Source organism: Miniopterus schreibersii (assembly GCF_964146895.1).
Source record: "Miniopterus schreibersii genome assembly, chromosome: 18".
Classification (NCBI taxonomy): Eukaryota; Metazoa; Chordata; class Mammalia; order Chiroptera; family Miniopteridae; genus Miniopterus; species Miniopterus schreibersii.
In genome coordinates, this window is record NC_138121.1 from 30647313 (window position 1) to 30669525 (window position 22213).

General features: G+C 37.0%; 1 protein-coding gene across 6 annotated transcripts in view; it reads left to right on the forward strand.

Annotated features, from left to right (window-relative positions):
- The window catches only part of LSM14A (LSM14A mRNA processing body assembly factor), a 59616-nt gene that overhangs the window by 32895 nt on the left and 4508 nt on the right, over positions 1-22213 (forward strand). The window contains exons 4-11 of one of the 6 annotated variants that reach the window (XM_081117903.1): positions 559-681; positions 4831-5007; positions 5275-5340; positions 10795-10977; positions 11081-11255; positions 12220-12451; positions 18017-18065; positions 19633-19924. In XM_081117903.1, the coding sequence (XP_080974029.1) occupies positions 559-681; positions 4831-5007; positions 5275-5340; positions 10795-10977; positions 11081-11255; positions 12220-12451; positions 18017-18040 (980 nt within the window). In that variant the 3' untranslated portion in view covers positions 18041-18065; positions 19633-19924. Of the gene's footprint in view, positions 1-558; positions 682-4830; positions 5008-5274; positions 5341-10794; positions 10978-11080; positions 11256-12219; positions 12452-18016; positions 20005-22213 lie in introns of those variants that run through there. The other 5 variants (XM_081117904.1, XM_081117902.1, XM_081117906.1 and 2 more) reach the window with 5 other exon arrangements.

Sequence of the window (22213 nt, forward strand, 5' to 3'; positions counted from 1 at the left end):
TACTGCAGAAACTTAAGGAAGAAAGTAGATTGACATAACCTAGCATAACAAAGAATTGGTCCCTTTCTAGGGATTTGTTACTTCCCTTACTAAAACTTTTTGGTTGCTTTAGGCAGAATGCAGCCCCACAATGCCATCCTGAGTAGAAGCATTAAAATGGACTGGTATCCATTGTCTGTTACCTTGTAAATACTGGGACCTGTCTGCACCAACCTTAATGTTGGTGTAGAACGTACCATTTCTGCTACTTCTCTATCCAGTGTGCATCCCTGCTGTCCCATCTAAATAACTGCTCAGGACACTGTTATATATTTTAGAAAAATTTTTACATCTGGGATGCTGGATTAAATATTGACTTGCTTTTTTCCTATACTGTATTGTCAGAGATTCCTCAAACTAATTTTTGATGCACTTTCATTAATTTCCGGGATTATTAATTTTTGTAAGTGATACAGGAGGGTGATGAAAATTATCATTAAAATGGTATATTACTTTATATAATGGGAAGGTTTTAAATTTTTAAAAATATTTTTTTGTCATTAAAAAAATCTCTTAAAGCTGGAAGCTCCTTGACATCCTTTGGAACAGAAACATCAAATAGCAGTACCCTGTCTCAGAGTAGCGCGGTTGGTTCTGCCTTTACACAGGATACAAGATCTGTAAAAACACAGTTATCTCAAGGTAAGCTGTTTTTTCTTTCAAATATTTCCGTTCTAAACTTCTGTACCGGTTTTATCTTTCTCTGACTATAAGAACTTCTGCAGCTTGCAAATGACCTGTATAATTTTTATTTGGTTCTTTTAAAATTTTCTCCTAACTCCTGTTGTAATAAGTATATGATTGAATGATTTCCACTATTTAGACTTTTTACAATTCCTAGATCATAAAACTGAAGCAGTGAACTTTTCTGTAAGTTTGACATTTTTTTGCAAAGCAAATAAAATATAAATTGTATAATAATACTTAAGTATATCAGATTAATCCCAGAGTCACCACTGAAAATGAACTGTCCTTGATGAATTTGAAATAACAGCTGAGGAAAAAATATTCACTATGCTCTTGCATCTTTCCTAGCATTTTCACAGGATCTAGATCAACAATTTTCAACAGATGTGCTGCAAGAATTTTTAAAACATGTCGGGGCACTGGCCACTTTTCCCTTAAATTGTCAAATTTAAAAACGATAACAGCTAATACAACAGTAGCCACTCAGTGTGAATGAATGAAAATTATACAGTACCTGTGGTGGGGTTTTTTTGTCGGAGGGGCAAAAAATACATTTTTTGGTATACCACAAAATTTCAGTAATTAGTTTATGTGTGCCATGAGATGAAAAAGGTTGAAAATCGCTGATCTAGAGCAATGGTTCTCAGTGTCGACAACCCACAACTGGATCATTTAGAGTGTTTAAAAATGCAGATCCTGAGAATTGCTACATCAGAATCCCTGAAGCTTGTGGGGCCAGCATTTTAATAAGCTTCTTAAACTATCCTTTTTAAATATATTTTTCCCCCATCCAGTCTCATAGCCTTCAGTGGTCCCAAGATTCCAGATCTATTTATATCTCCTGCCAAAGTAGATGTTATCGGCTCATTGCTTTTAAACAAAACAATGTGAACTCATTTCAGAAAGATGCTATAATAACAGGACAATGTTTTCAAAAGCTATTGAGGGTGAAATAGAGCTAATGCTAAACATAATCCTATCTTTCTCACTTTAGATATTTTGAGATAATCGTAGTTACTATTACTCAGATTGATTTAAAATAACTTAATTTTTAAACATTCTAAAGATTTGTTGTAGATGAATTAGAAATACAGTAAGCATTAGGAAAAAAATTAAAATACAATCTCAATACCCAGAAATAAGAAATATTTATATTTGTTGTGCATATTTTCAGACTTTTTTGTAGGTTAATTTAACTGCATATATGTGTTTATGTGTATTGGTTTGTTATTTTATTTTTTTATTATTTCTTAGAGGAAATATTTGATCTTTTTAAGCATTAGTTTCCTAAACCATAAAATGGGACTTTACTGGTAACTAACAGACTTACTATAAGGATTACTTTTTTTTTTTAGTGTATACAGTGCCTTTAGCATAGTGCCTGGCACATAGAACATGATCAGTAAATGTTAGCACTCTTAATCAATAGCCAACATTAACCTTAATATAGAAGCATCAGAAAAACTCTTATTAAATCATAAATAAGGATGCCTGTCACCATTGCTATTCAGCATTGTTCTGGAATTTTTATCCAAATCTGGAACACATGAAAAAGAAATGAGGCATAGATACTAGAAATAGCATTATGTGTCAGTGCCATGATTTTCTACTTAGAATTAAGAGTTCACTAAAAAGCCTAAAACTATTAAGGGACTTAAATTAGAGGGAAAATGTAAAGTAAATGTACAAAAATTGATCGTTGTTCTAAAACCTGATCTACTAATTATGTAGTGGGGATTAAAGTTGATGTTCACAGTAATGAGAAATAGGAATTACGTATAAAATATATAATAAGAAATAAGACCAACTTTTATGATGAAAACTACAAAATACAATAGAGGGACCTAATAAGATAATATAATTAGAGAATCATTTTATTCCTAGATACAGAGATAAAGTATTGGGAAGGCTTTATTTGTCATATTAATTAAATTTATTGTACTTTCAATAAATCTAAGTGGGATGGTATGCGAACTTAATAAAACAGATACACATACTATCTTAAAAATAAACATGGAATTATAGCTAGACACATTTTTAAAATAAAAAGTGATGAGATAGGGCTTACCTACTCGATAATATTTTATGCATAAAATAAAACAGGAATAAATTAAGAGATGAACAAATTCAAGAACAGATCAAAGTATAAATAAGTAATTAGTATATATGATAGAGGGGATGTTAGGACAGACAACTGCCTGGTTATTTGGGGAAAATAACTAGATTACTTCTCTCATACTTAGAACTAAACTAAATTTTAAATAAATTGTTTTAAAATTTTAAGTACGTATTTATTAGAAGAAGGGAAGTATATTTATATAAAGAATGGCGGCACCCAGCCGGTGTGGCTCAGTGGTTGAGCGTCAGCCCATGAAGCTGGACGTCACTGTTCACTTCTGGTCAGGGTACATTCCTGGGGTGCGGGCCCAATCCCCAGTAGGAGGCATACAGGAGGCAACTGATCGATGATTCTTTCTCATCATTGATACTTCTCTCTCTCTCTTTCCCTCTCTTCTGTGATATCAATTAAAAATAAATAAATTTTATCAACTGTAATTTCTAAATTTTACACAATTAAAACACCTAGAATATCAGCTGTGATAAGCATGTGAAGATAGCTCAAGGGGTTTGTTTTTATTATACTGAAATAGCTATTGTATTTATTCCTAATAATATATCTAGTATCACCTGTACTTTTCTTATTTATAACAAAATTGCCATCATTGCTAGTAGACTAATTACAAAGGTTTGTAAAGTACACAACAAATGAGTTCTTGCTGTGATTGCCTATCACTTGTGGTTCCGTAATACTTGTCATACAGTCTTTTCTCAAAGAAAAACCTGATGAAATAAATTTTACAAACTTAGAAGGTCATTTAATGTAGTATTGTAAAATTAACTACACAATAGGTTTTTCAAAAAACTTAGCACTTGTTTTATAAATTAAATCCCTTTATAAGGTTATAAGTGATTATAAAATGTCTTCTCATAGGCCAAAATTTATATAAATAAACCATGATTTCCCATTATATACAGTGATTCCATCAATGGCAGAGTAAACTTTGGCATTAATGGCTGGAAATGGTGATACACTTCTGCAATTGCATACTTTAGATAACCTTGAACTTGGGGAGTATTACTAATGGTCACTGAAGCAGCCAGTGTTACAACCACCAGTGCTTTGTCAGCACTCACCAGTTCACCAGTTATTGATATTTGCAGCGTATTTGGGATTTTTTTTAAAATACGCATAATTTTTTTAAGCAAAACATTTTGGTGCAATATAATGAGATATAAGAGCACCTTGAACAGAGATTTATCACAAACATTGTAGGTACAAAAAAATATGGTGGTAGCACCCGATGTTGCATTCTTCTTTTCATACTGTCACCAGGCTCTTGTAAAAGGAAAAAAGGAGTTAGTAAGCACAAAACCTATATTAAGGGAAAATTTGTCAAAAGATTTTTTAAATGGCAAGGAATGATTGTCACTACTGTGTAATTATCTGAAGGGTTTATTTGTTGCTGGCCTTTTTAGTATTGATGTTTAATTTACCCAAGCCCCTAAGGTATTGAAGAACTTCACCTAACTCTCTAATTCTTTACTTTCTTAATAATAGTAATTTATTGGAGATAATACCTATAGATAGAAAGGTATCACTTTAGACATATCTTCAGAGAGTAGAAAAAATATTAAAGCCTCTGGAAATAATGGCTAAAGTATCAATACAATCTTGTGGTTATGGTTATTGGGGTAAATCTGCATCTGACCTACAACATGATCTTTGATAACAGATTCCTGGGGAATCTTGTACCAGGCAGACATTTTTTAAAAACTTATTTAAACTTTATTTCAATGGGTAGAAATACAGATAAAATTCCAGAGTTTGTTGTTTGGGGTTTTTGTTGTTGTTGTTTTTAGCTAATTGAGTGACCAGCCCTCTAAAGATAATCAATTTTAAACTCTGGTCTAGTAAGTAGATGAATTCAAATTTGTGCTAAGGATTTGAATTGGTAAAAATAAAACTAGACATTTTTTAGGGTCTAGGTTATTTTGAAATCCCCAAAGGATAGGGTAGTTTCTTATCTTTTGGTTACGTTTTAGGTCGTTCAAGCCCTCAGTTAGATCCTTTGAGAAAAAGCCCTACCATGGAACAAGCAGTACAGACCGCCTCGGCTCACTTACCTGCTCCAGCACCTGTTGGGAGAAGGAGCCCTGTATCAACCAGGCCTTTACCATCTACCAGCCAAAAAGCAATAGAGAATCAAGAGCACAGGCGAGGTAGAACTTTAGCTATTTACTAATTCCTTAATTGACTCATCAACATTTTCCATTCACCTTATTTTCATTAAAAAGATACACTTTTTATGAATGATCCTAGAAGGTTAAACTGAACTTGATAGAATGTTCATTCTTTCAAATTTGGCTCAAAGTAGTGATGTGGTGGGGGTATAGATTTGGAGGGTTTTGGTTTTTTTTCTCATTTCTAACTTTACAGAAGTTTTTGATTGTGTCCTGAGTGAATTTGTTACTCTGTATTTTTTATAGCTGAAGTACACAAAGTTTCAAGACCAGAAAATGAGCAACTCAGAAATGATAGCAAGAGACAAATAGGTAAGTTACTTGGATATGAAAGCAGTATTTTTGCTTCTCAATAGAGAGAACACTTGAAATGTGTGGTGAATAGTTGCTATTAAAAAAAAAAAAAAGAATGGTGGAGATTCCAAGATGGCAATAGATAAAGTGGAAGCTACAGTAACACTCTCCCAGGATCAAACTGGAATTAGAACTAAAATACAGAAAAAACATCCTGAATAATCAACTGAAGACTAGCTGGAGTGAACCCCCATAACCAAGGACCTAAAATGGAGGCCACATAGAGACTGGTAGGAAGTGCGGAGACCCAAGAGAGCTGTCCGGGAGCCCACAGGAAGCAGCTGAAGTTCTGGAGGGATATCTCAGCTGTGGGGGCTCCCACTGAGAACTCTGGGGTCTAAACCCCAAGCTGGACTTCCCAGCCCACAGCACCAGACTGAGAAAGGTACTGGTGCTCTGGCTATGAAAAACAGCAGGGGTTTCTTTCTGCCAGGGAGATACTGCTGGAAATATAAGCACCCTCTTAAAGGGCCAACTCACAAAATTTTGTCTGCAGCCACTCACCTTGGGCTCTGGTAAAGGGAAGGCAGATTGGACTAGAGCTGTGTGAGAAAAATCCAGGGTTCCGCCTTTGGGGATAAAGCTCAGAAGGTGGCCATATGGCTTCCTGTGCTGATTCATTCTCCCCCCCCCCCCCCCCCCCGTACTATAGAGGATATCCTCCTCAGGCAGACCATTCCTATCCAAGCAGCTTTTGTCCCGTCCTGTTGGAAAACCTCTGGCCTCACCCTGTGGAGTTTATACCTTGCTATGGTCTACAGCCCAAGGCTCATTAAGAGACTAAGAATAATAGTCAGCTCTGGATGCTTTGAGTCTTTCCCTTATCTGCTTGTGGACCCTGGGCTTGGGAAAGCACACCTTGGTGCGCATCTTGGTCTTTTTCAAACGCACCTAGCCCCAGCAGAGGAAGCTACAAACTGTGGGTCACTGATAACTCCAAACAGGGTACCCAGGGCTAGTCACAAGCAATGTCTGACATTGGCCTGCACCAGAGACCCTCCAAAAAGACTGGGAGTCCTACCAGATCTACCTAATACATAGAAACAAACCCAAACAGGAAGCCAAATGGGGAGACAAAAAAAAACAAGCCCCAAATGAAAAAACAAGAGAATTCTCCAGAAGAGCTAAATGAAATGGAGATAAGCAATCTATCAGATACAGAGTTCAGAATAATGATTATAAGGATGCTCAACAGCATGAGAAAAGATGTGGAAACTATGAAGGAAATTAACAATGACATAGTAGAAATAAAAAATACATTGGAAGGGCTAAACAGCAGATTAGTGGAAGCTGAGGATCAGATCAGCAAATTAAAAGACAGGGTTGAAAAAAGCACTCAATCGGAGATCCAAAAAGAAACAACAAGTTGCCTGGCTGGCATGGCTCAGCAGTTGAGCATCAACCTGTGATCCAGGGGATCGTGGTTCAGCTCTTGGTCAGGGCACATGCCTGGGTTTCAGGCTCGCCCTCTAGTGGGGGATGTGCAGGAGGCAGCCAATAAATGACTCATTATTGATGTATCTACCTCTCTCTCCCTCTCCCTTCCTCTCTGAAATCAATAAAGATCTTTTTTTTAATTTTTTCAAAAAAGAAAAAGAAATAAAAAACAAGAACAGTTTAAGGGAGCTGTGGGACAACATGAAACAAAAATATCTGCATCATAAGAGTACCATTAGATGAAGAAAGTAAGCAAGGGTTAAAGAATCTGAAGAAATAATAGCAGAAAACTTCCCTAGCCTGGTAAAGGAAAAAGTCACACAAGTTCAGGAGGCACAGAGTCCCAAGCAAGAAGAATCCAAACAGGCCCACGCCCAGACACATCATAATTAAAATGCCAAAAATTCAAGACAAAGAATCTTAAAGGCAGCAAGAGAAAAACAATTTGTTACCTACAATGGAGATCCCATAAGGCTGTCAGCTGGTTTCTCATCAGAAACTCTACAGGCCAGAAGGGAATGGCGTGAAGTATTCAACCTAATGAAAAGCAAGGATCTGAAACCAAGACTACTCTATCCAGCAAATCTGTAATTCAAAATACATGGTGAAATAAAGAGTTTCCCAGAAAATCTAAAGGCTAAAGGAGTTTATAAATGCCACCAAGCCAGCATTGCAAGAAATGTTAAAGGGACTACTGTAATAAGTAGAATGCTTGGTAAGGCTCCCCTGTGAAGCTCTCTTGACCAGGACTTTTGTTTGTTGGGAGTATTTTGATTACTGCTTTGATTTCATCACTTGTTGGCCTATTCAGGTTTTCTGAATTCATCCTAATTCAGTTTTACATGATCTCACTCATAATAAACAAAATAAACTGATGCACAAAATAGATACAGAGACATAGAAGCATGGAAGACTGGTGAATTTCAGAGGGAAGATGGGGGGAGAGATTAATCAAAGAACTTATATGCATAACCCATGGACACAAACAATAATGTGTTGAAGGCCTGATGGAGGGTCGAATGGGGGGGAAGGAGACATCTGTAATACTTTCAACAATAAAGATAAATATTTTAAATTAAATAAAAAGTCACATAACAAAAAAAATGAATGGTTGTCCCAGCCAGGTGGCTCAGTTGATTGGAGCATCATTCTATGCACCAAAAGGATTGCAGGTTCGATTCCCAGCCCTGCATGGCCATACCTGGGTTTTGGGTTCAATCCCCAGTAAGGGCATGTCTATGACGCAACCAATCAGTATTCCTTTCTCCTCCCTCTGTCTCCTAAAAGTCAATTTTAAAAAATATTCTTGGGTAAGGATTTAAATAAAAGAAGAATGGCAAGGGTTGGTGGCTATAAAGGAGTAGCACAGGAGAGTTTCATTGTGGTAACAGAAAAGTTTTTTATTTTTTGGTGGTAGTTGTATAGATCTATATATGTCGCCAAATGTCATGGAAGTATACATAAAGACTACCAAAAAATGAGTACATGCAAAATCTGTTGAAATCTGAATGAGATCTGTAATGTAGTTAATTATAGTATACCAGTGTCGATTTTCCTGGTTTTCATAATATACAGTTAGGTAACTAAAATGTTAGCTTTGGAGGGAAAGCTGGGTGATGGGCACATAGAACCACTCTGGACTGTTTTTTCAGGGGTTTTGTTCTTGTTGTTTTGGGGGTATTGGTTTTTTGTTTTGTTCTGTGGGGTTTTTCTGTTTGTTTTTTGGTCTATTTATTTTAAAATAATAGGTTTTTTTAAGCATTACATTTCTGGAATAAACCCTATTTCATGGTAGGCAACATTGTTATGTGTCTTTCACTTTCGTACTATCTTTTGTATTTCTATGTTTTTGTGTCAGTTTCATATTAGCGTTATAAAATTGTTTTCATTGTTTCTTATGCTTTTACAAATAGAATTATCTGTACCTTAAAAGTTTGACATTTTCTCATTTAAATTATTTACCCCCTGAGCCTTTTTTGAAGTAATTGTCCAGGAACTTTAATTTTCTTTCATGATTATTGATTTAATAAAATTGTATACTTTATCTTTTGTAATCTATATTATTTAGCGAAATTCATACTTGCTAACTTAGTAGAAAATAAATTATAATTTAAAACTCTTCCAAATTAAAAAGTTAAGGCAATGTGTAATTACCTTACTCAAGTAAGAATTGGAAAATGGCCTTTCACTCAATTTTAAAAAGCTAGATATATTTTAAATGTGTAAACACCTCATTTGTCCTGTACATTTTTATATGTGTTTTTGAATGTGCTTTGTGCCATAGTATACAGAGTTTCTGGTTGCTACTTTTTTAATTTGGAAAAAGAACTATACTTCCATCATTTAAAAGTTATATAAAATAATAAATAAAAGTTATCTTTCCCCTTCATAATTGATCACCAAGAGCTCATTGACAGAGCAGTGGATATTCTTTTAGATTTTTTTCTTATAATATGTAGATGTAGACTATACTTAAAATCACATGAGGATATGTTTATTGATTTTAGAGAAAGAGAGAGACATTGATGTGAGAGAGAAACATCAATCGGCTGCCTCCCTTACATGCCTGGACTGGGGGTGGGACACACAACCGTTTGATGTACGGGACCATGCTCTAACCAACTGAGTCACCTGAAAAGGCCAACTTTTTTTTTCTTCCTCAAGACAGAAAGATCATGCAGTACTTCCTGGCTGTGGCCAAGGCCTTTTTTAATAGTAAAGTTGGATGTTTTAAATACCCTGCTTAACGCCCGACTGGGCGTGGCTCAGCAGTTGAGCATCGACCTAGGATCCAGGCGATCAGGGTTTGATTCCTGGTCAGGGCACATGCCTGGGTTGTGGGCTCCATCAATGACTCTCTCATCATTGATGTTTCTATCTCTCGCTCTCCCTCTCCTTTCCTCTCTCTGAAATCAATAAAGATATATTTTAAAAAATAATAATAACTGCCCTGCTTAACTAAATTTAAGTGTCTGGATATGCTGCTGATTTTTTCGTGGTTGGTTTTCTCAAACTTGGGCAGTTTGCCAAACTTCAGTGAACACAAACCTGTTATTCTGTAGTCACTTCTGATCTTTGTCTGGAGGTCTGTATTAAAGATTATAGCCCGGCTGGCATGGCTCAGCCGTTGAGCATCTACCTAGGATCCAGGAGACGGCGGTTCGATCCCCAGTCAGGGGCATGCAAGAGGCAGCTGATCAATGACGCTCTCCCTCTCCCTTCCTCTCTCTGAAATCAATAAAAATAAAGATTACACATAATTCTAATCACTGAATTGATAATGCTTTGTGCTCTATATGTTTCTGTTAACTCACATCAAGTAGCCATATTCCTGGTTGATGTTTTTTCTATAACTATTTCTCTGGCATTGGATATAAGTCCTGTTATTATATTGTAGAGAAAGACTAGGTACAGGAAGACTTGAATAATGTGGAGCCACTTAGAGGGAGACAATAAAGATGGAGTAGGAAGTGTTTGGAATTTTTGAGACCTGGTGCTGCTTGTCTTTCGTGTTATTTGTGATGTGGAAATAATGCCTCCACCTTGCAGTTTGTTCTGATTAATGTTCATTTATTTTTCTTATTATAAATCTTGGTCCCTGTGATCCTTTCCATAAAAGACTTCCTAAATTTTGAGAACCCACTATGTGTTTGGTACTCTCTAAGTATGAGATATAAATAAGCAAAACATAGACCCTGCCCTCAAGGAGCATACAGTTAGTACCAGAGTCTCCCAAATTGTTTGGTTGTACATTCTATCAGCTACATATATGAGTGTAGACCCCATAAATATAAATTTCATGTATGCTGTTTATAAATTTCATGTGCACTATATTAAATGTTAGTGAAACTTTTCTTTTTTAAATAAAAAACAAATATAATGTATAACTTGTAAGCATTTCTGTTGACCACTTAATATAATAAAAAAATAATGGCTTCTGTCTTAAACCAGCTTATTTTTTCTTTATTAACATAGTTCCAGGTGCTCCTTCAGCTCCAAGGAGAGGGCGTGGGGGCCATCGAGGTGGCAGGGGAAGATTTGGTATTCGGCGAGATGGTCCTATGAAATTTGAGAAAGACTTTGACTTTGAAAGTGCAAATGCACAATTTAACAAGGAGGAAATTGACAGAGAGTTTCATAATAAACTTAAATTGAAAGGTGGGTTTTTATTTTTCTACTCAAAAAATACTCTTTATTTGACTTGTGAATCATCGGTGTTTAGTACAAGTCTTGCCTTTTATGGTATGTGCTTGTTTTTCAGTGGAAGATAAACTTGAGAAACAGGAGAAGCCTGTAAACGGTGAAGATAAAGGAGACTCAGGAGTTGATACTCAAAACAGTGAAGGAAATGCCGATGAAGAAGATCCACTTGGACCTAACTGCTATTATGACAAAACTAAGTCCTTCTTTGATAATATTTCTTGTGATGATAATAGGTACAGTCTTTTAAGCTGTTCTTAAGCTCTTAGGAGGTTGAAGTGTAAAATGATTTATAAATTCGCAAAGTTTAATGAATACTTAAAAATATCTACTGCAATTTTTTAATGTTTTATCTTGCTAAAAGAAAGTAATTGTACTAAAATTTAAATTAGTAAATAAAACAGAAGTGTTCATCTAACATCTAAGTAAGACCTTTTACTTTACCCCTCTACGATGTAGTTCAAATAAAACCAGAGCCAAAAGTACTAATGTTATTTTGAAGTTTGCTGATATCATAAAACTCTGCCGCATTTCAGTAAATGTGGATCCAGAAAATTGTCAGGTTAATTGAAGAACCTAGCATAACAAACTAGAGTTCCACGGTTTCTGCTGACCAATCCAAATTGTCCTACTCCTGGCTGCAGTTTAGTGCCACCTGGTGGCAGTTGTTTACCGCAGTTTAAACAGGAATGGAGATGATACTGAGCCCTGTGATTGGGCTCTAGGATAGCAGCAGCAGCAATCCAGACACTTGCTTCAGACATCAGGTCCAGGGATTGGGCCAGGATCATACTGGTGACGCAGTATGATCATACTGGACCTACCCTTCTGCTCCCAGCTTCCGAGACAGGGTTTCCTTTCCTGGCTTTACCTTCTCTTCCACTGGGACTGAGTAGAGGGTAGAGTTAATTGCCAATCCCATTATATTTGAATTCCCATTATATTGGTGGTGTTATGTTTCTTTGTTTTATTAACTATTTGCAAGAGTCTAATACTGGTCATATTTTCACATGAAATTTAACAGAATATTATAGGAACATATTGCCATGGACAGCTTGTGATGACTTAGATAATATGCTTATTCTTATTTGATCTTTAGGAATTGCTTTGCTTTAATTTAGGAATTAATGTTACATAGTTTTGCTTGAAAATGTTCTTTAAAACCTGATATACACTGAAGATTATTTGTGCTTATAATAGAGAACGGAGACCAACCTGGGCTGAAGAAAGAAGATTAAATGCTGAAACATTTGGAATCCCACTCCGTCCAAACCGTGGCCGTGGGGGGTATAGAGGCAGAGGAGGTCTTGGTTTCCGTGGTGGCCGAGGGCGTGGTGGTGGCAGAGGTGGTACCTTCACCACCCCTCGAGGATTTCGTGGTGGATTCAGAGGAGGTCGTGGGGGTAGGGAGTTTGCAGATTTTGAATATAGGGTAAGTATTATATGCTTTTCATAAAACTACCTTTCAAACAGCATGCATTTTAATGAAACTCAAAATGTTTTTACTTTTATCTATTTTGAGTGAATACTTTAGGGCATTTGTATAACTTTCATCTTTACCTGATTAGGATATTTATAGAATTTTAAGGAGCTGTAACTTCTTAGCTAATAAGTCTTTTTTGTCTTTTTATTATAGAGCTATGGTTTTAGATTTTATGGACTGGTAGAATTTCCCCAAAAAAGCTATTAGAAACTGACTTAGGACTATTTCTTTTTTTTCTTTTTTTTCTTTTTTTTTAATTATTTTTTGTTGGAGGCACAGGACACCACTACAGGTATTATCCAAAAAAGGATTATGTCATACCATCTTTATTTCAGATAACAAAGTATGCTTTAACACCAAAAGACTAGGCAAACAAACCTGTACGTTTAATAACAGCTATTAAATAGTATTTTATAGTATTTTTCATGCACTAGGCTTTGTTCTAAATGTTTTTCACATATTAACTCACTTAAACCTCACAGCAACTCTGTGGTGTAGGTTCTCTTTTTAATCCCCATTTTACAAATGAGGAAAAGTATATACTAAATAACTTGTCCAAGGTCAGCTAGTAAGTGGTGATGCTGGGTCTTGAACCTAGTAAATTTGTTCCTGAGTCAGTGCTCCTAATTTAGTTTTGTGAAAAACTCAACTACATTTTCCTTGGTTTTCTTATTTTGCCGTGGCCTTAAAAATCTCTTGATATATTAACACTTGGGAACTGCTGCTAGAAAATTGTATAGCTCTGTGTAGTATGTTTATATATATTATTTACTTATTTAAAAGAGTCTGTAAATTAAATCTATGTCACTATCCTAATTTATTGACTTTTAGGGATAGTGGAGATGAAGGTATATAATCACAGAAAGGATCAATATCCCCTAGTAAAGAGGCATACTAGAAATTGCAAGGGGCAGCTGAAAAAAGACCTGCTGGCAGGAATTTCATTGTCCAATATATTTAAAACTGACAGTTGTTAAGATCTTTCTTAAAGGTTCAGTACTAGTGGCTTTGGGGTCAGGTCTATTAATTTTTTTAAATTTTTATTTGTTGATTGATTTTAGAGAGAGAGGAAGGGGGAGAGAGAAACATCAGTTTGTTATTCCACTTATTTATGCATTCAGTGATTGATTCTGGATGTACCCTGATCGGGGATTGAACCCACAACCTTGGCATGTGGGTGTTTGGGGACAACACTAACCAGCTGAGCTACCCGGCCAGGCCTGGTCTGTTAATTTTGATGCCTTTGATATTGTCTCATCACAGCCAAGACTACTGAAAATTAGCCTTTTTATTAGCTCTTGTCTATCCAGCCATGGTGTCCTGATGGAGCTGCAGCACTTATAACTTGCAAAATTGCCATTCTAGCTAGGAGACTGTATCTTAGGAACTTACTGCTCTTGCCAGTGACATTTTCTTACAGAATTTAGTAGCCTTTTCACAAATACTTGCCCTTAACTCCTCTGCAGTCTTTGACACTGACCACCACCCACCTAACTTGAAATCTTTCTTTCTAGTTTTTTTTAAATACACTTATATTTTTTTAATAAAACAACACATTTTTCTCAACACAACCTATAAGGTGCCTCATGATCTTCTCCAGGTTAGAAGTCTAGTGCTCTCTAGTTCTTTTTGCCAGTGGGACACCTCTTGGTTCACTCTGCCACAGATATGTGGGCCTTCTTGTCTTGTTTAGGGACAAATTTATTCGTGTCTCAGGACCTTTTTTATCCATTCTTTCTGCCTGGAAAATTCAGTTTGCTTCTTGCTAGCATTCCTGCTCCTGTTTGCACTCTTGCATATGCTCAAGTGTGCCAGAGTGTGCTCACTCTCATTTGCTCGCTCTCACTGTCTCCCACTCTGCCCCCCTTCCCTCCTCCCTCTCTCACTTTCCCTTCCCTCCTCCCTTTTCCAGCTTGTCAATGCATAGCTTCTAATGAGTTTTTCATCTTGGACCTCATATGCTTCCACCCGCATTGCTCCATCTTCACCTACTTTGTGCCTGTGATCAGCTTAAACTTAACCTTCCTCAGAATGTAACCTTCCTCAGAATGATATCATCATCTTCTTACCTTCCCATTTTCTCAGCTTTGCCTCTTCCAAGTGTTTGATTAGCTAGTGATACACCATTCTTTGTGTCCCCACTGACAGTGGATGAAAACTACATTGAGTTAGCTTGGTTTGAGAAAAAGGGCATTTAAAATAGACTTCAATCCCAATGAGAATTTTAGTAATTATTGCTATTATGACCTCAGTTGAGTCATTAAACCTTTCAGATGCTCAATTTTGACATTTGTGGAGAGTTGCACAGTCTTACCTCTGATACACCTTTTTAAAGATCATTAAAATCTCAGTTGGGAAGCGTCTGAGAGTTCTGACCTCCTGGCCAAACTTTATACTACTTCTGTAGCTGGAACTTTACCCTTCCTGAGAGCATCATCCCACCCCAGGGATGCTCTCATTGTTTGGATTTCACAGACATGCATATAATTTGAGTGAAAATCTTTTTCCTATTAATTTAAACTGTTAGTTTAACTCTGTCCTTGTAAATACACAGAATATATACACTCTTCATAATATTTTAGATATTTGAAAAAGTAGCTGTCACATTGTTTGTTTAAGACTGGACTGTTACTTCACTTTATCTAAATTTTGAGTAATCACCATGTGCATAATACATGCACTTACAAATGCAAACATCATTTGGAGCTGTGTCTCACTGTTTCGTCATTTTGAGCCTTTAGTTAAAAACCGCTTTTACAAACAGGGTGGGGCAAAAATGGGTTTACTGTTATGAGTATGCAAAATACAGCATTTATTCTTGTATTGTTTATTAATTATTGTATTTTCCATATGAACAACTGTAACCCTACTTTTGCCCCACCCTGTATATTGCAGAATTGGAATGCATTATAGAGGTTGTCTGCATGAGTCTTTATCTGCGCTAGTGTATTTCTGACAAAATCTGCTTGGGTGTTTCAGGGAGTGACAGATTCACCCTAACGCATTGCCCTGGTGCTTAAAAGGTTCTAATGTGACATTGCTCTGCCTCCTTTTCTTACTGTGAGGGTCCTACTGGACATATCCAGCCCCATTTCTCATTACCCTCTAACTTACCTGATTTAAGCAAGTTGACTCATAATCATCTCTCATACACAGTTTTTTATTCCAACTCTGACCTCATTTATTGACTGAATGTATTGAATTCTTCCTGTATGCCGAGCACTGTACTGGACATTGGTGGTAAGCAAAACACTTGGTGCGGCCTTCTTAGTGTTTATAGTCCGGTGGAAAGTCAGACACAGCTAAAAGTCAGGGGCTCCCTTTCAGTTACACTTCACAGACTTGCCCAAGGTTTCCTCTGTCCTTGTAAACTTCTCTTCCTTCCTTTACTGATTTATTCCTTTTCTCACCTCCTGTAGTATCTGTTTTCATCAGCATACATTTTAAATGCATTCATGTTCCCTATTTCGTGCATTTTGTTCTGTATCACCAGCTAGATGGGAGCCTCTTGGCATTAGTGAGTATGTGTTCTACTTTTTCCACCAAAATGCTGTGCTCAGCTTGAAGTAAGTACTTAGCATATGTTAATTAGGAATACACTACTTTAGCCTTTAGTGGCACCAAAGGTCCCATCAACGTGGCTAGCCTCTGATAGTCCATTCCAAAGTTGAATGACCCTTCTGCCTGCCTTGAGAGGCCTGGCCTTCTCAGCAGCCCATGCCTTCTAGATCATACCATCTGGCACATTTAAAGGTAGAAATACTAATCACTATTACATACAAGAGATTAACCTGCAAGGATTAAACTCATTTCTCAAACATACAGTACTTCTCAGAGGTGGACCTCAATGGCATTTGCAGCAGCCTTCATGTAATGGTTGGCTTTGTTCATTGTGCTCTGTTGACATGAATCATTACATTTTTAGGCTGAGCATAAGCAAATCTGATTGTTTAATGAAAACATGGGTTTGATAGGATTATCAATTTTTAGAACTCTTTAAAAATAGCCAAACTAGGACCTCTCTCCCACCCCCACCTCAATACATAGAGGTTAACTCTCTTGACCTAGGTACAAGCTAATGTATAAAGCCAAATTCACTCTCTTTGAATTATAGCCCCATTTTTCTTAAGGATAATGTTAGAAACATAAACTTATGGCGAGTTTGGTTCTATGGCACTTTCTTTTTGTGTGTGGGGGGAATCAGGCCAGGGGTAATAAGAGGAGAGCCAGCTCCTGTTTTATATGCTGCTGCTAAGAAGCTAAGTAACCAGGGTGGATGAGACAGATTGCCTCCCATTTGAGCATGTGATTCTTCAGAGATCATCCAGAGACAAAGGGGTGTCCCAAATGACTCAGTATGGTTCTCTCTCCCTTTCACTCTTTCCCTCTTTCTTTCTCTTTTTTGCTTTTTTCTTTCAGAAAACCACAGCTTTTGGACCCTAATAGGTCTAGATTAATCAAATAGTTTTCTGAAAGGTTAAAAAAAAAATCATGTGAAGGTTGGCTTTAGTGGGGAGTGGGGGGATCATCTTCAGCGTAATTCTCTTTCCACCAATTTACACCATGCCATAGATATTCCAATTTAATAACATTGTACACATGGTTTGGTGTATGCACAGATAAAGTTAAGTCTTTAACATAGGAAATATGTATTTCTAACAGTCAGGGTGAGAGTCAGCAGTAAAAGCCAGGTATGTGGTAGCAACTAGTTCTGAGGAAAGTAGAAGCCCCTGGCTCTGTTGCTCTGTGTACAGGCCTTTAGTTTAAGATTAGTCTCACTGGAAAGCTGGAGGCTCCTTGAGATTTTTACTGCTTTTTCCCTGGTTACTTCTATAAACTTCCCAGTCAACTCTCTGATTTTCAGAAACTTATTTCAAATTTAAAAGTTATCTTTTAAAAGGAATTCCTAAATCATTGCTTTCTCCTGGCATGACCCATTGGAGAGAAATGTTATTTTACTGTCTGGATATTTTATTACTTAGTAAAGACATAAAAGACTGAGAGAGATTTTATTAATCTTTCAAAGTACATTGTTGGTTGTACTTGATTAATTTGACTAGTATGTTGAAGGTTTAAGTTCTGTCATTATTTTTAAAGATTATTGGGATGGCAGCCAAAGATAGTGGGGTTACTGGTGCAATTTCCAGTCAGGGCACGTGCCCAGGTTGTAGGCTTGATCCCCCAGTAGGGGATGTGCAGGAGGCAGCCAATCAATGTTTCTCTCTTATCGATGTTTCTATACGTCTCTCCCTCTCCCTTCCTCTCTCTCTCTAAAATCAATAAAAAACATTTTTTAAAATAAATAAACTCTACTACTAACTAGAAAATGTAAACAAATAATGAGCTCCTGCTGGGTGTGAAAGTTGTAAAAAGTATTTTTTGGAAATCAGTGGTACAGATTTATACATAAAAGGAGGGTATATTTAAAGATAATGGAAAGTATGCTTAAGCATTTTAGAAAGAAATAATTATTAACCAATAATTTGAAACAGCACATTTTTTTTCCTTTTTTAGAAAGACAACAAAGTTGCTGCATAGTCTACAAAGAAGTCTTTGAAAATAGGTGAATTTCTAGCTCTTCGTGGTCCTGAGAATTGGTTTCAGTCTTTATCAAGAATGAAGAAGTGAATTCGCTGTATATTTGTCACCAGCACTGGGTTTTTTTGTTTGTCTGTGTGTCTGTTTGTTTGTTTTTCTGCTTAATTTCAAAGATATGATGCAGTTATATTGGGGGGGGCTCATCTTTAAAAATGAGCATTAAATATATTTGAAATAGCAGAAGGTCAAGTAATTTCTTATGTATAGTTAAACTAAAGCAGTACTTCAGTGGGACTTACAAGTATTTTTTCATCACTGAAAGGATTTTTCTTATCACTAAATTGTATTTGGCAATTACTGCAAGTTGCCTGCAGCTAGGGCCATGATACTGTGTTTCAAGCCACAGAAGGGTGGGGGTGTGTGTGTGTGTGTATGTGTGTGTATCTGTCTGTCTTTTGCCCTTTCTTTCTTTTTGGAAATCCTGTAATATCCCTTTTGAGGTAGCTTATTTCGTCAGTTAATTAGGGTGCTGGATGGTAGATAATTTTGTCAGTCAACTATGTACACACAGTAAATACTGTTTCTTAGGCAAAGGTAACTTTTTTATATAGTTGTAAAATTCCATTATATTCCATTGCCAAAGAAACATTAAGAACTTTGTATAGCTGTATAAAAAGCAACTAATTTTTTAAAGAATAAACATTTTAAAGTCAGCAAACATACTGTGTCCTTGCAGAAGTTGTGCTGAGGAGCAGAGCTATGGGTGGGTCTTTTTTTCATAGTTTTCCAGGCTTAAGATTTTTTATTTTGATTTTTTTTTTCAATGTTTGGAATTCAAATGAAGATTTGATACATTCGTTCGTTATCTAAAAAGGATAAATTACTCATGCTCATCATAAGAACTTCATTTTATAGTAAATGGCATATCACAGGATTTGTCCAAATAATAGATATTTTCAGTATATGAATGTAAATAATCATAGATAAGAATGTACTTAGCTGTATTTTCAAATAAGTAACCCTCCTCCTCTTTTTTAAGACAATAAAACTAGGCATCAATTAACCTGTTCTTCCTGATAATGCCTGGAATTTTGTCATGATAAGTTGACTCATTCTGTTATATTTCGTGAGGATTCAGAGTGTTAGAAATTATTTTGGCAACCTATCAGATATCATAACACTGGTCCTTGGGCCTGTGATTCACAAATGACTCGATATAGATTTCATTGCTAACTATAAATTACTAGTAAATCTTTTTGATATTTTAAGCTATAGTGGGGGAAAATCTGGCCACTTTTGTGTTTTTATGAAGGCCATGGAATAAAAGGGATCCAAAGATTTAAATATTCTTATCTCTTTTGATTTTATTAACTTTCTCAAACTACTCAGTAGTGATAAAGATGTGGAAAACTGCATCGTAGAATTAGAATATTTAAAGATGGTTGATATTTTTAATTTTATATCTTTTGTATAGCTCTACAAGATGTTTTGTAATTTGGTTTCATTATTAAGTTTCAGTACTTGGCAGCCAGAATTTAGATAATATTGTTTAATACTGTTTGCTTGCATGTTAACAACAAAACCGTCTGGAGGACCCATAAATCATGATACTGAACACTTTCTGAGGCATTCTGAACATCAAAGCAAGTGCTATGGCAACACCTGTAGACCGTTTGAGATGTCTGGGCCTATTTCAAGAACAAAAACCGTAAATACCAGTTCTACGTGCTTTAAAAATATGAATTCATGCCTTTTCCAAGCCCTCTGGGTCACTGACTAGGGCATTTGGTGCCCCAACAGTAACTGGCAGCATGGCATACCTGCAGTGCACCTTACAATATTAAAGCAAGGTTTTTATTCTGAGACAGAATAAAACTCTTCAATAAAAAATGTTCGTCAAAGTTCTTTCTCTTTAAACAGGAATATATTCTTATAATAGAAAGATAAAGGCATCTTTAAAATGTCAGAATGGAATTATGGTCATGTTTATATTCCCTAAAATAACTAAATTAGTTTCTTCTAAGATTTATTTATTGTTGTAGGTGTTTAGGTAAAGGCAGAAGCCCCTTCTCTCCTCCCCCCCCCCCCCAGTGGAGACCACACCTAAGCTCAAATCTGTGACATGAGGAGACAGCCAGGTGGGAAACCTCAGGCTAGAATATGACCTCTGGGCAGGCAAGGGCAAAAGGGGAGAGAGAGAAGGTCTGGCTTCTCCTAAATTCACCTATTAGATAGACCATTTCTCCCTCCAAAAGTGGAACTTAAAGTGAGAGGTAGGGAAGATAGGTCAGGAATGTCAATCCAGCTCAATGGCTCTTAATCAGGGTCTGAACTGATATCCTAGGAGCATTTAGAAAAGTGAGGGAATGTGTTTTTGTCTGTCCCAATGACTAGGAACCACTATTGGCATTTAAGAGCAAGGATGAGAGATAGTAAATGTCCTACACTATGCTAGACAGTGCCACATAATCAATTTTCCAGTCCAAAGTGCAGCAGTGGCCCCTCTACTTTGAGAAGTACTAACTGAACTCTCTTCACGTGGGAAGACAATGAGTGAGGAATTAATTTGCGCCCCCCCCCCCGCCCCCAAGCTTGCTTTACATGGGACACAAAGGGACAGGTGTAAAGAGACCTTACTTCTGATAGCAGTATCAACATTTTGAAAACCCATTATTGCAGTAGGAGTTACCACTCCATCCAATTCTCTCTCAGTGGTTCACAAATCTCATCAGAATCACCTGAGGAGCACTTTTAAAATACAAATTTCCATGTTCCACACCTAGAGAGTCTCATTCTTAAGTTTTGTAGTGGAGCCTGGGGATCTAAGTCCCACAGGTAGTTCTAATCAGACAGGTTTAGAAAGACAGTTTAAAATATCAGCTGGCTCTTCTAGCCCCCTCATTTAAGGGCCTTGGTGACGTTTTCTCAGTAGGATGATTTTTTCATTTCCTCACCCTTCCAAACCTGGTATATCCAGGCTGTAGTTGGGGCATGGCGAGGGAAAGGACTAAGTGTGTGTGCGCGGGGCAGGGGGTGGAGGCATTTCTACAGGACAGAATCTGGGGGAAACAGATTGAGACTTCGTTGCCTCCACGGTTTGGCTGCTTTGAGTACTGAGACTTAGTTTTTTGTTCCTAGCATACAGGAAATGGATGTTTGTTGTGTCTGTCTCAAATTTACATGGCTGTTGTCCCTGCTTCTGAGTTACCTCCCTGAAAGAGAAGCTTCTCCTGTAAGCCCCTGTGTTAATAGCTCAGATCTAATGGCTGGATTCGGTGTTTTAGGATACCTCTACCCTATTAGTTTAGAGACTATAAGCTAGTTTAAACTGACAGTGGGGAGAGTATCACAATATAATCAAGATGAGTGATCTCTTTTTTTTCTTTTTTTTAACATATCTTTATTGATTTCAGAGAGGGGAAGGGGGGGGAGAGAGAGAGAAACATCAATGATGAGAGAGTCATTGATCGGCTGCCTCCTGCACACCCCCAACTGGGGATCGAGCCCACACCCCGGGCATGTGCCCTGACCAGGAATCGAACCACAATCTCCTAAATCCTAGGTCGATGCCCAGCTGCTGAGCCAGGCCTGGCTGGATGAGTGATATCCTAAATGAGCTCAGATGTATAAAATTTGCTAGGTTGCTTCTTTTGACTGTGTTTTTAAAAGATGAGAAGTATTAGTACAATTGGACTCAAATTTAGGGAAGTAGAGTAGCACCATTAACCCCTGAATCTGAGGATGCTAAATAAGGATTTGCTCAGAGCAGGCTGCCTTAGCTTCTTGCAAGATGGAGACACAGGGACAACTTCTCAAAAGAGGTATCCCCTGAATAGGAATTGATCAAGTGAGGGAAGTAAGGGAGAGTAGCTTTGAGCAGCAGAGCCCAGCAACAGCCAGCCAGCCTGTGTGTGCACTAGCAAACTAGAGGTCCCAGTCATTGCTCTTGGGGTAATCCCAGCCTTCTGAGGAGGAGCAATGCAAAGGTTCATATCCTGTTTCAGAGCCATTGTTAGAAAAAGCTAGCTTCTGGTTTGGGGACATTTATAAATTTGGCTATAAGAGCATGTGGTGAGACTATGAATCTATGTGGTTTCTGTTCTGAGTAATGGTGCAGAGCTGTTAGCCAGTGGTATGGGTGTCCTTTAAATTTCAGCTGTCTTCATATTTAAT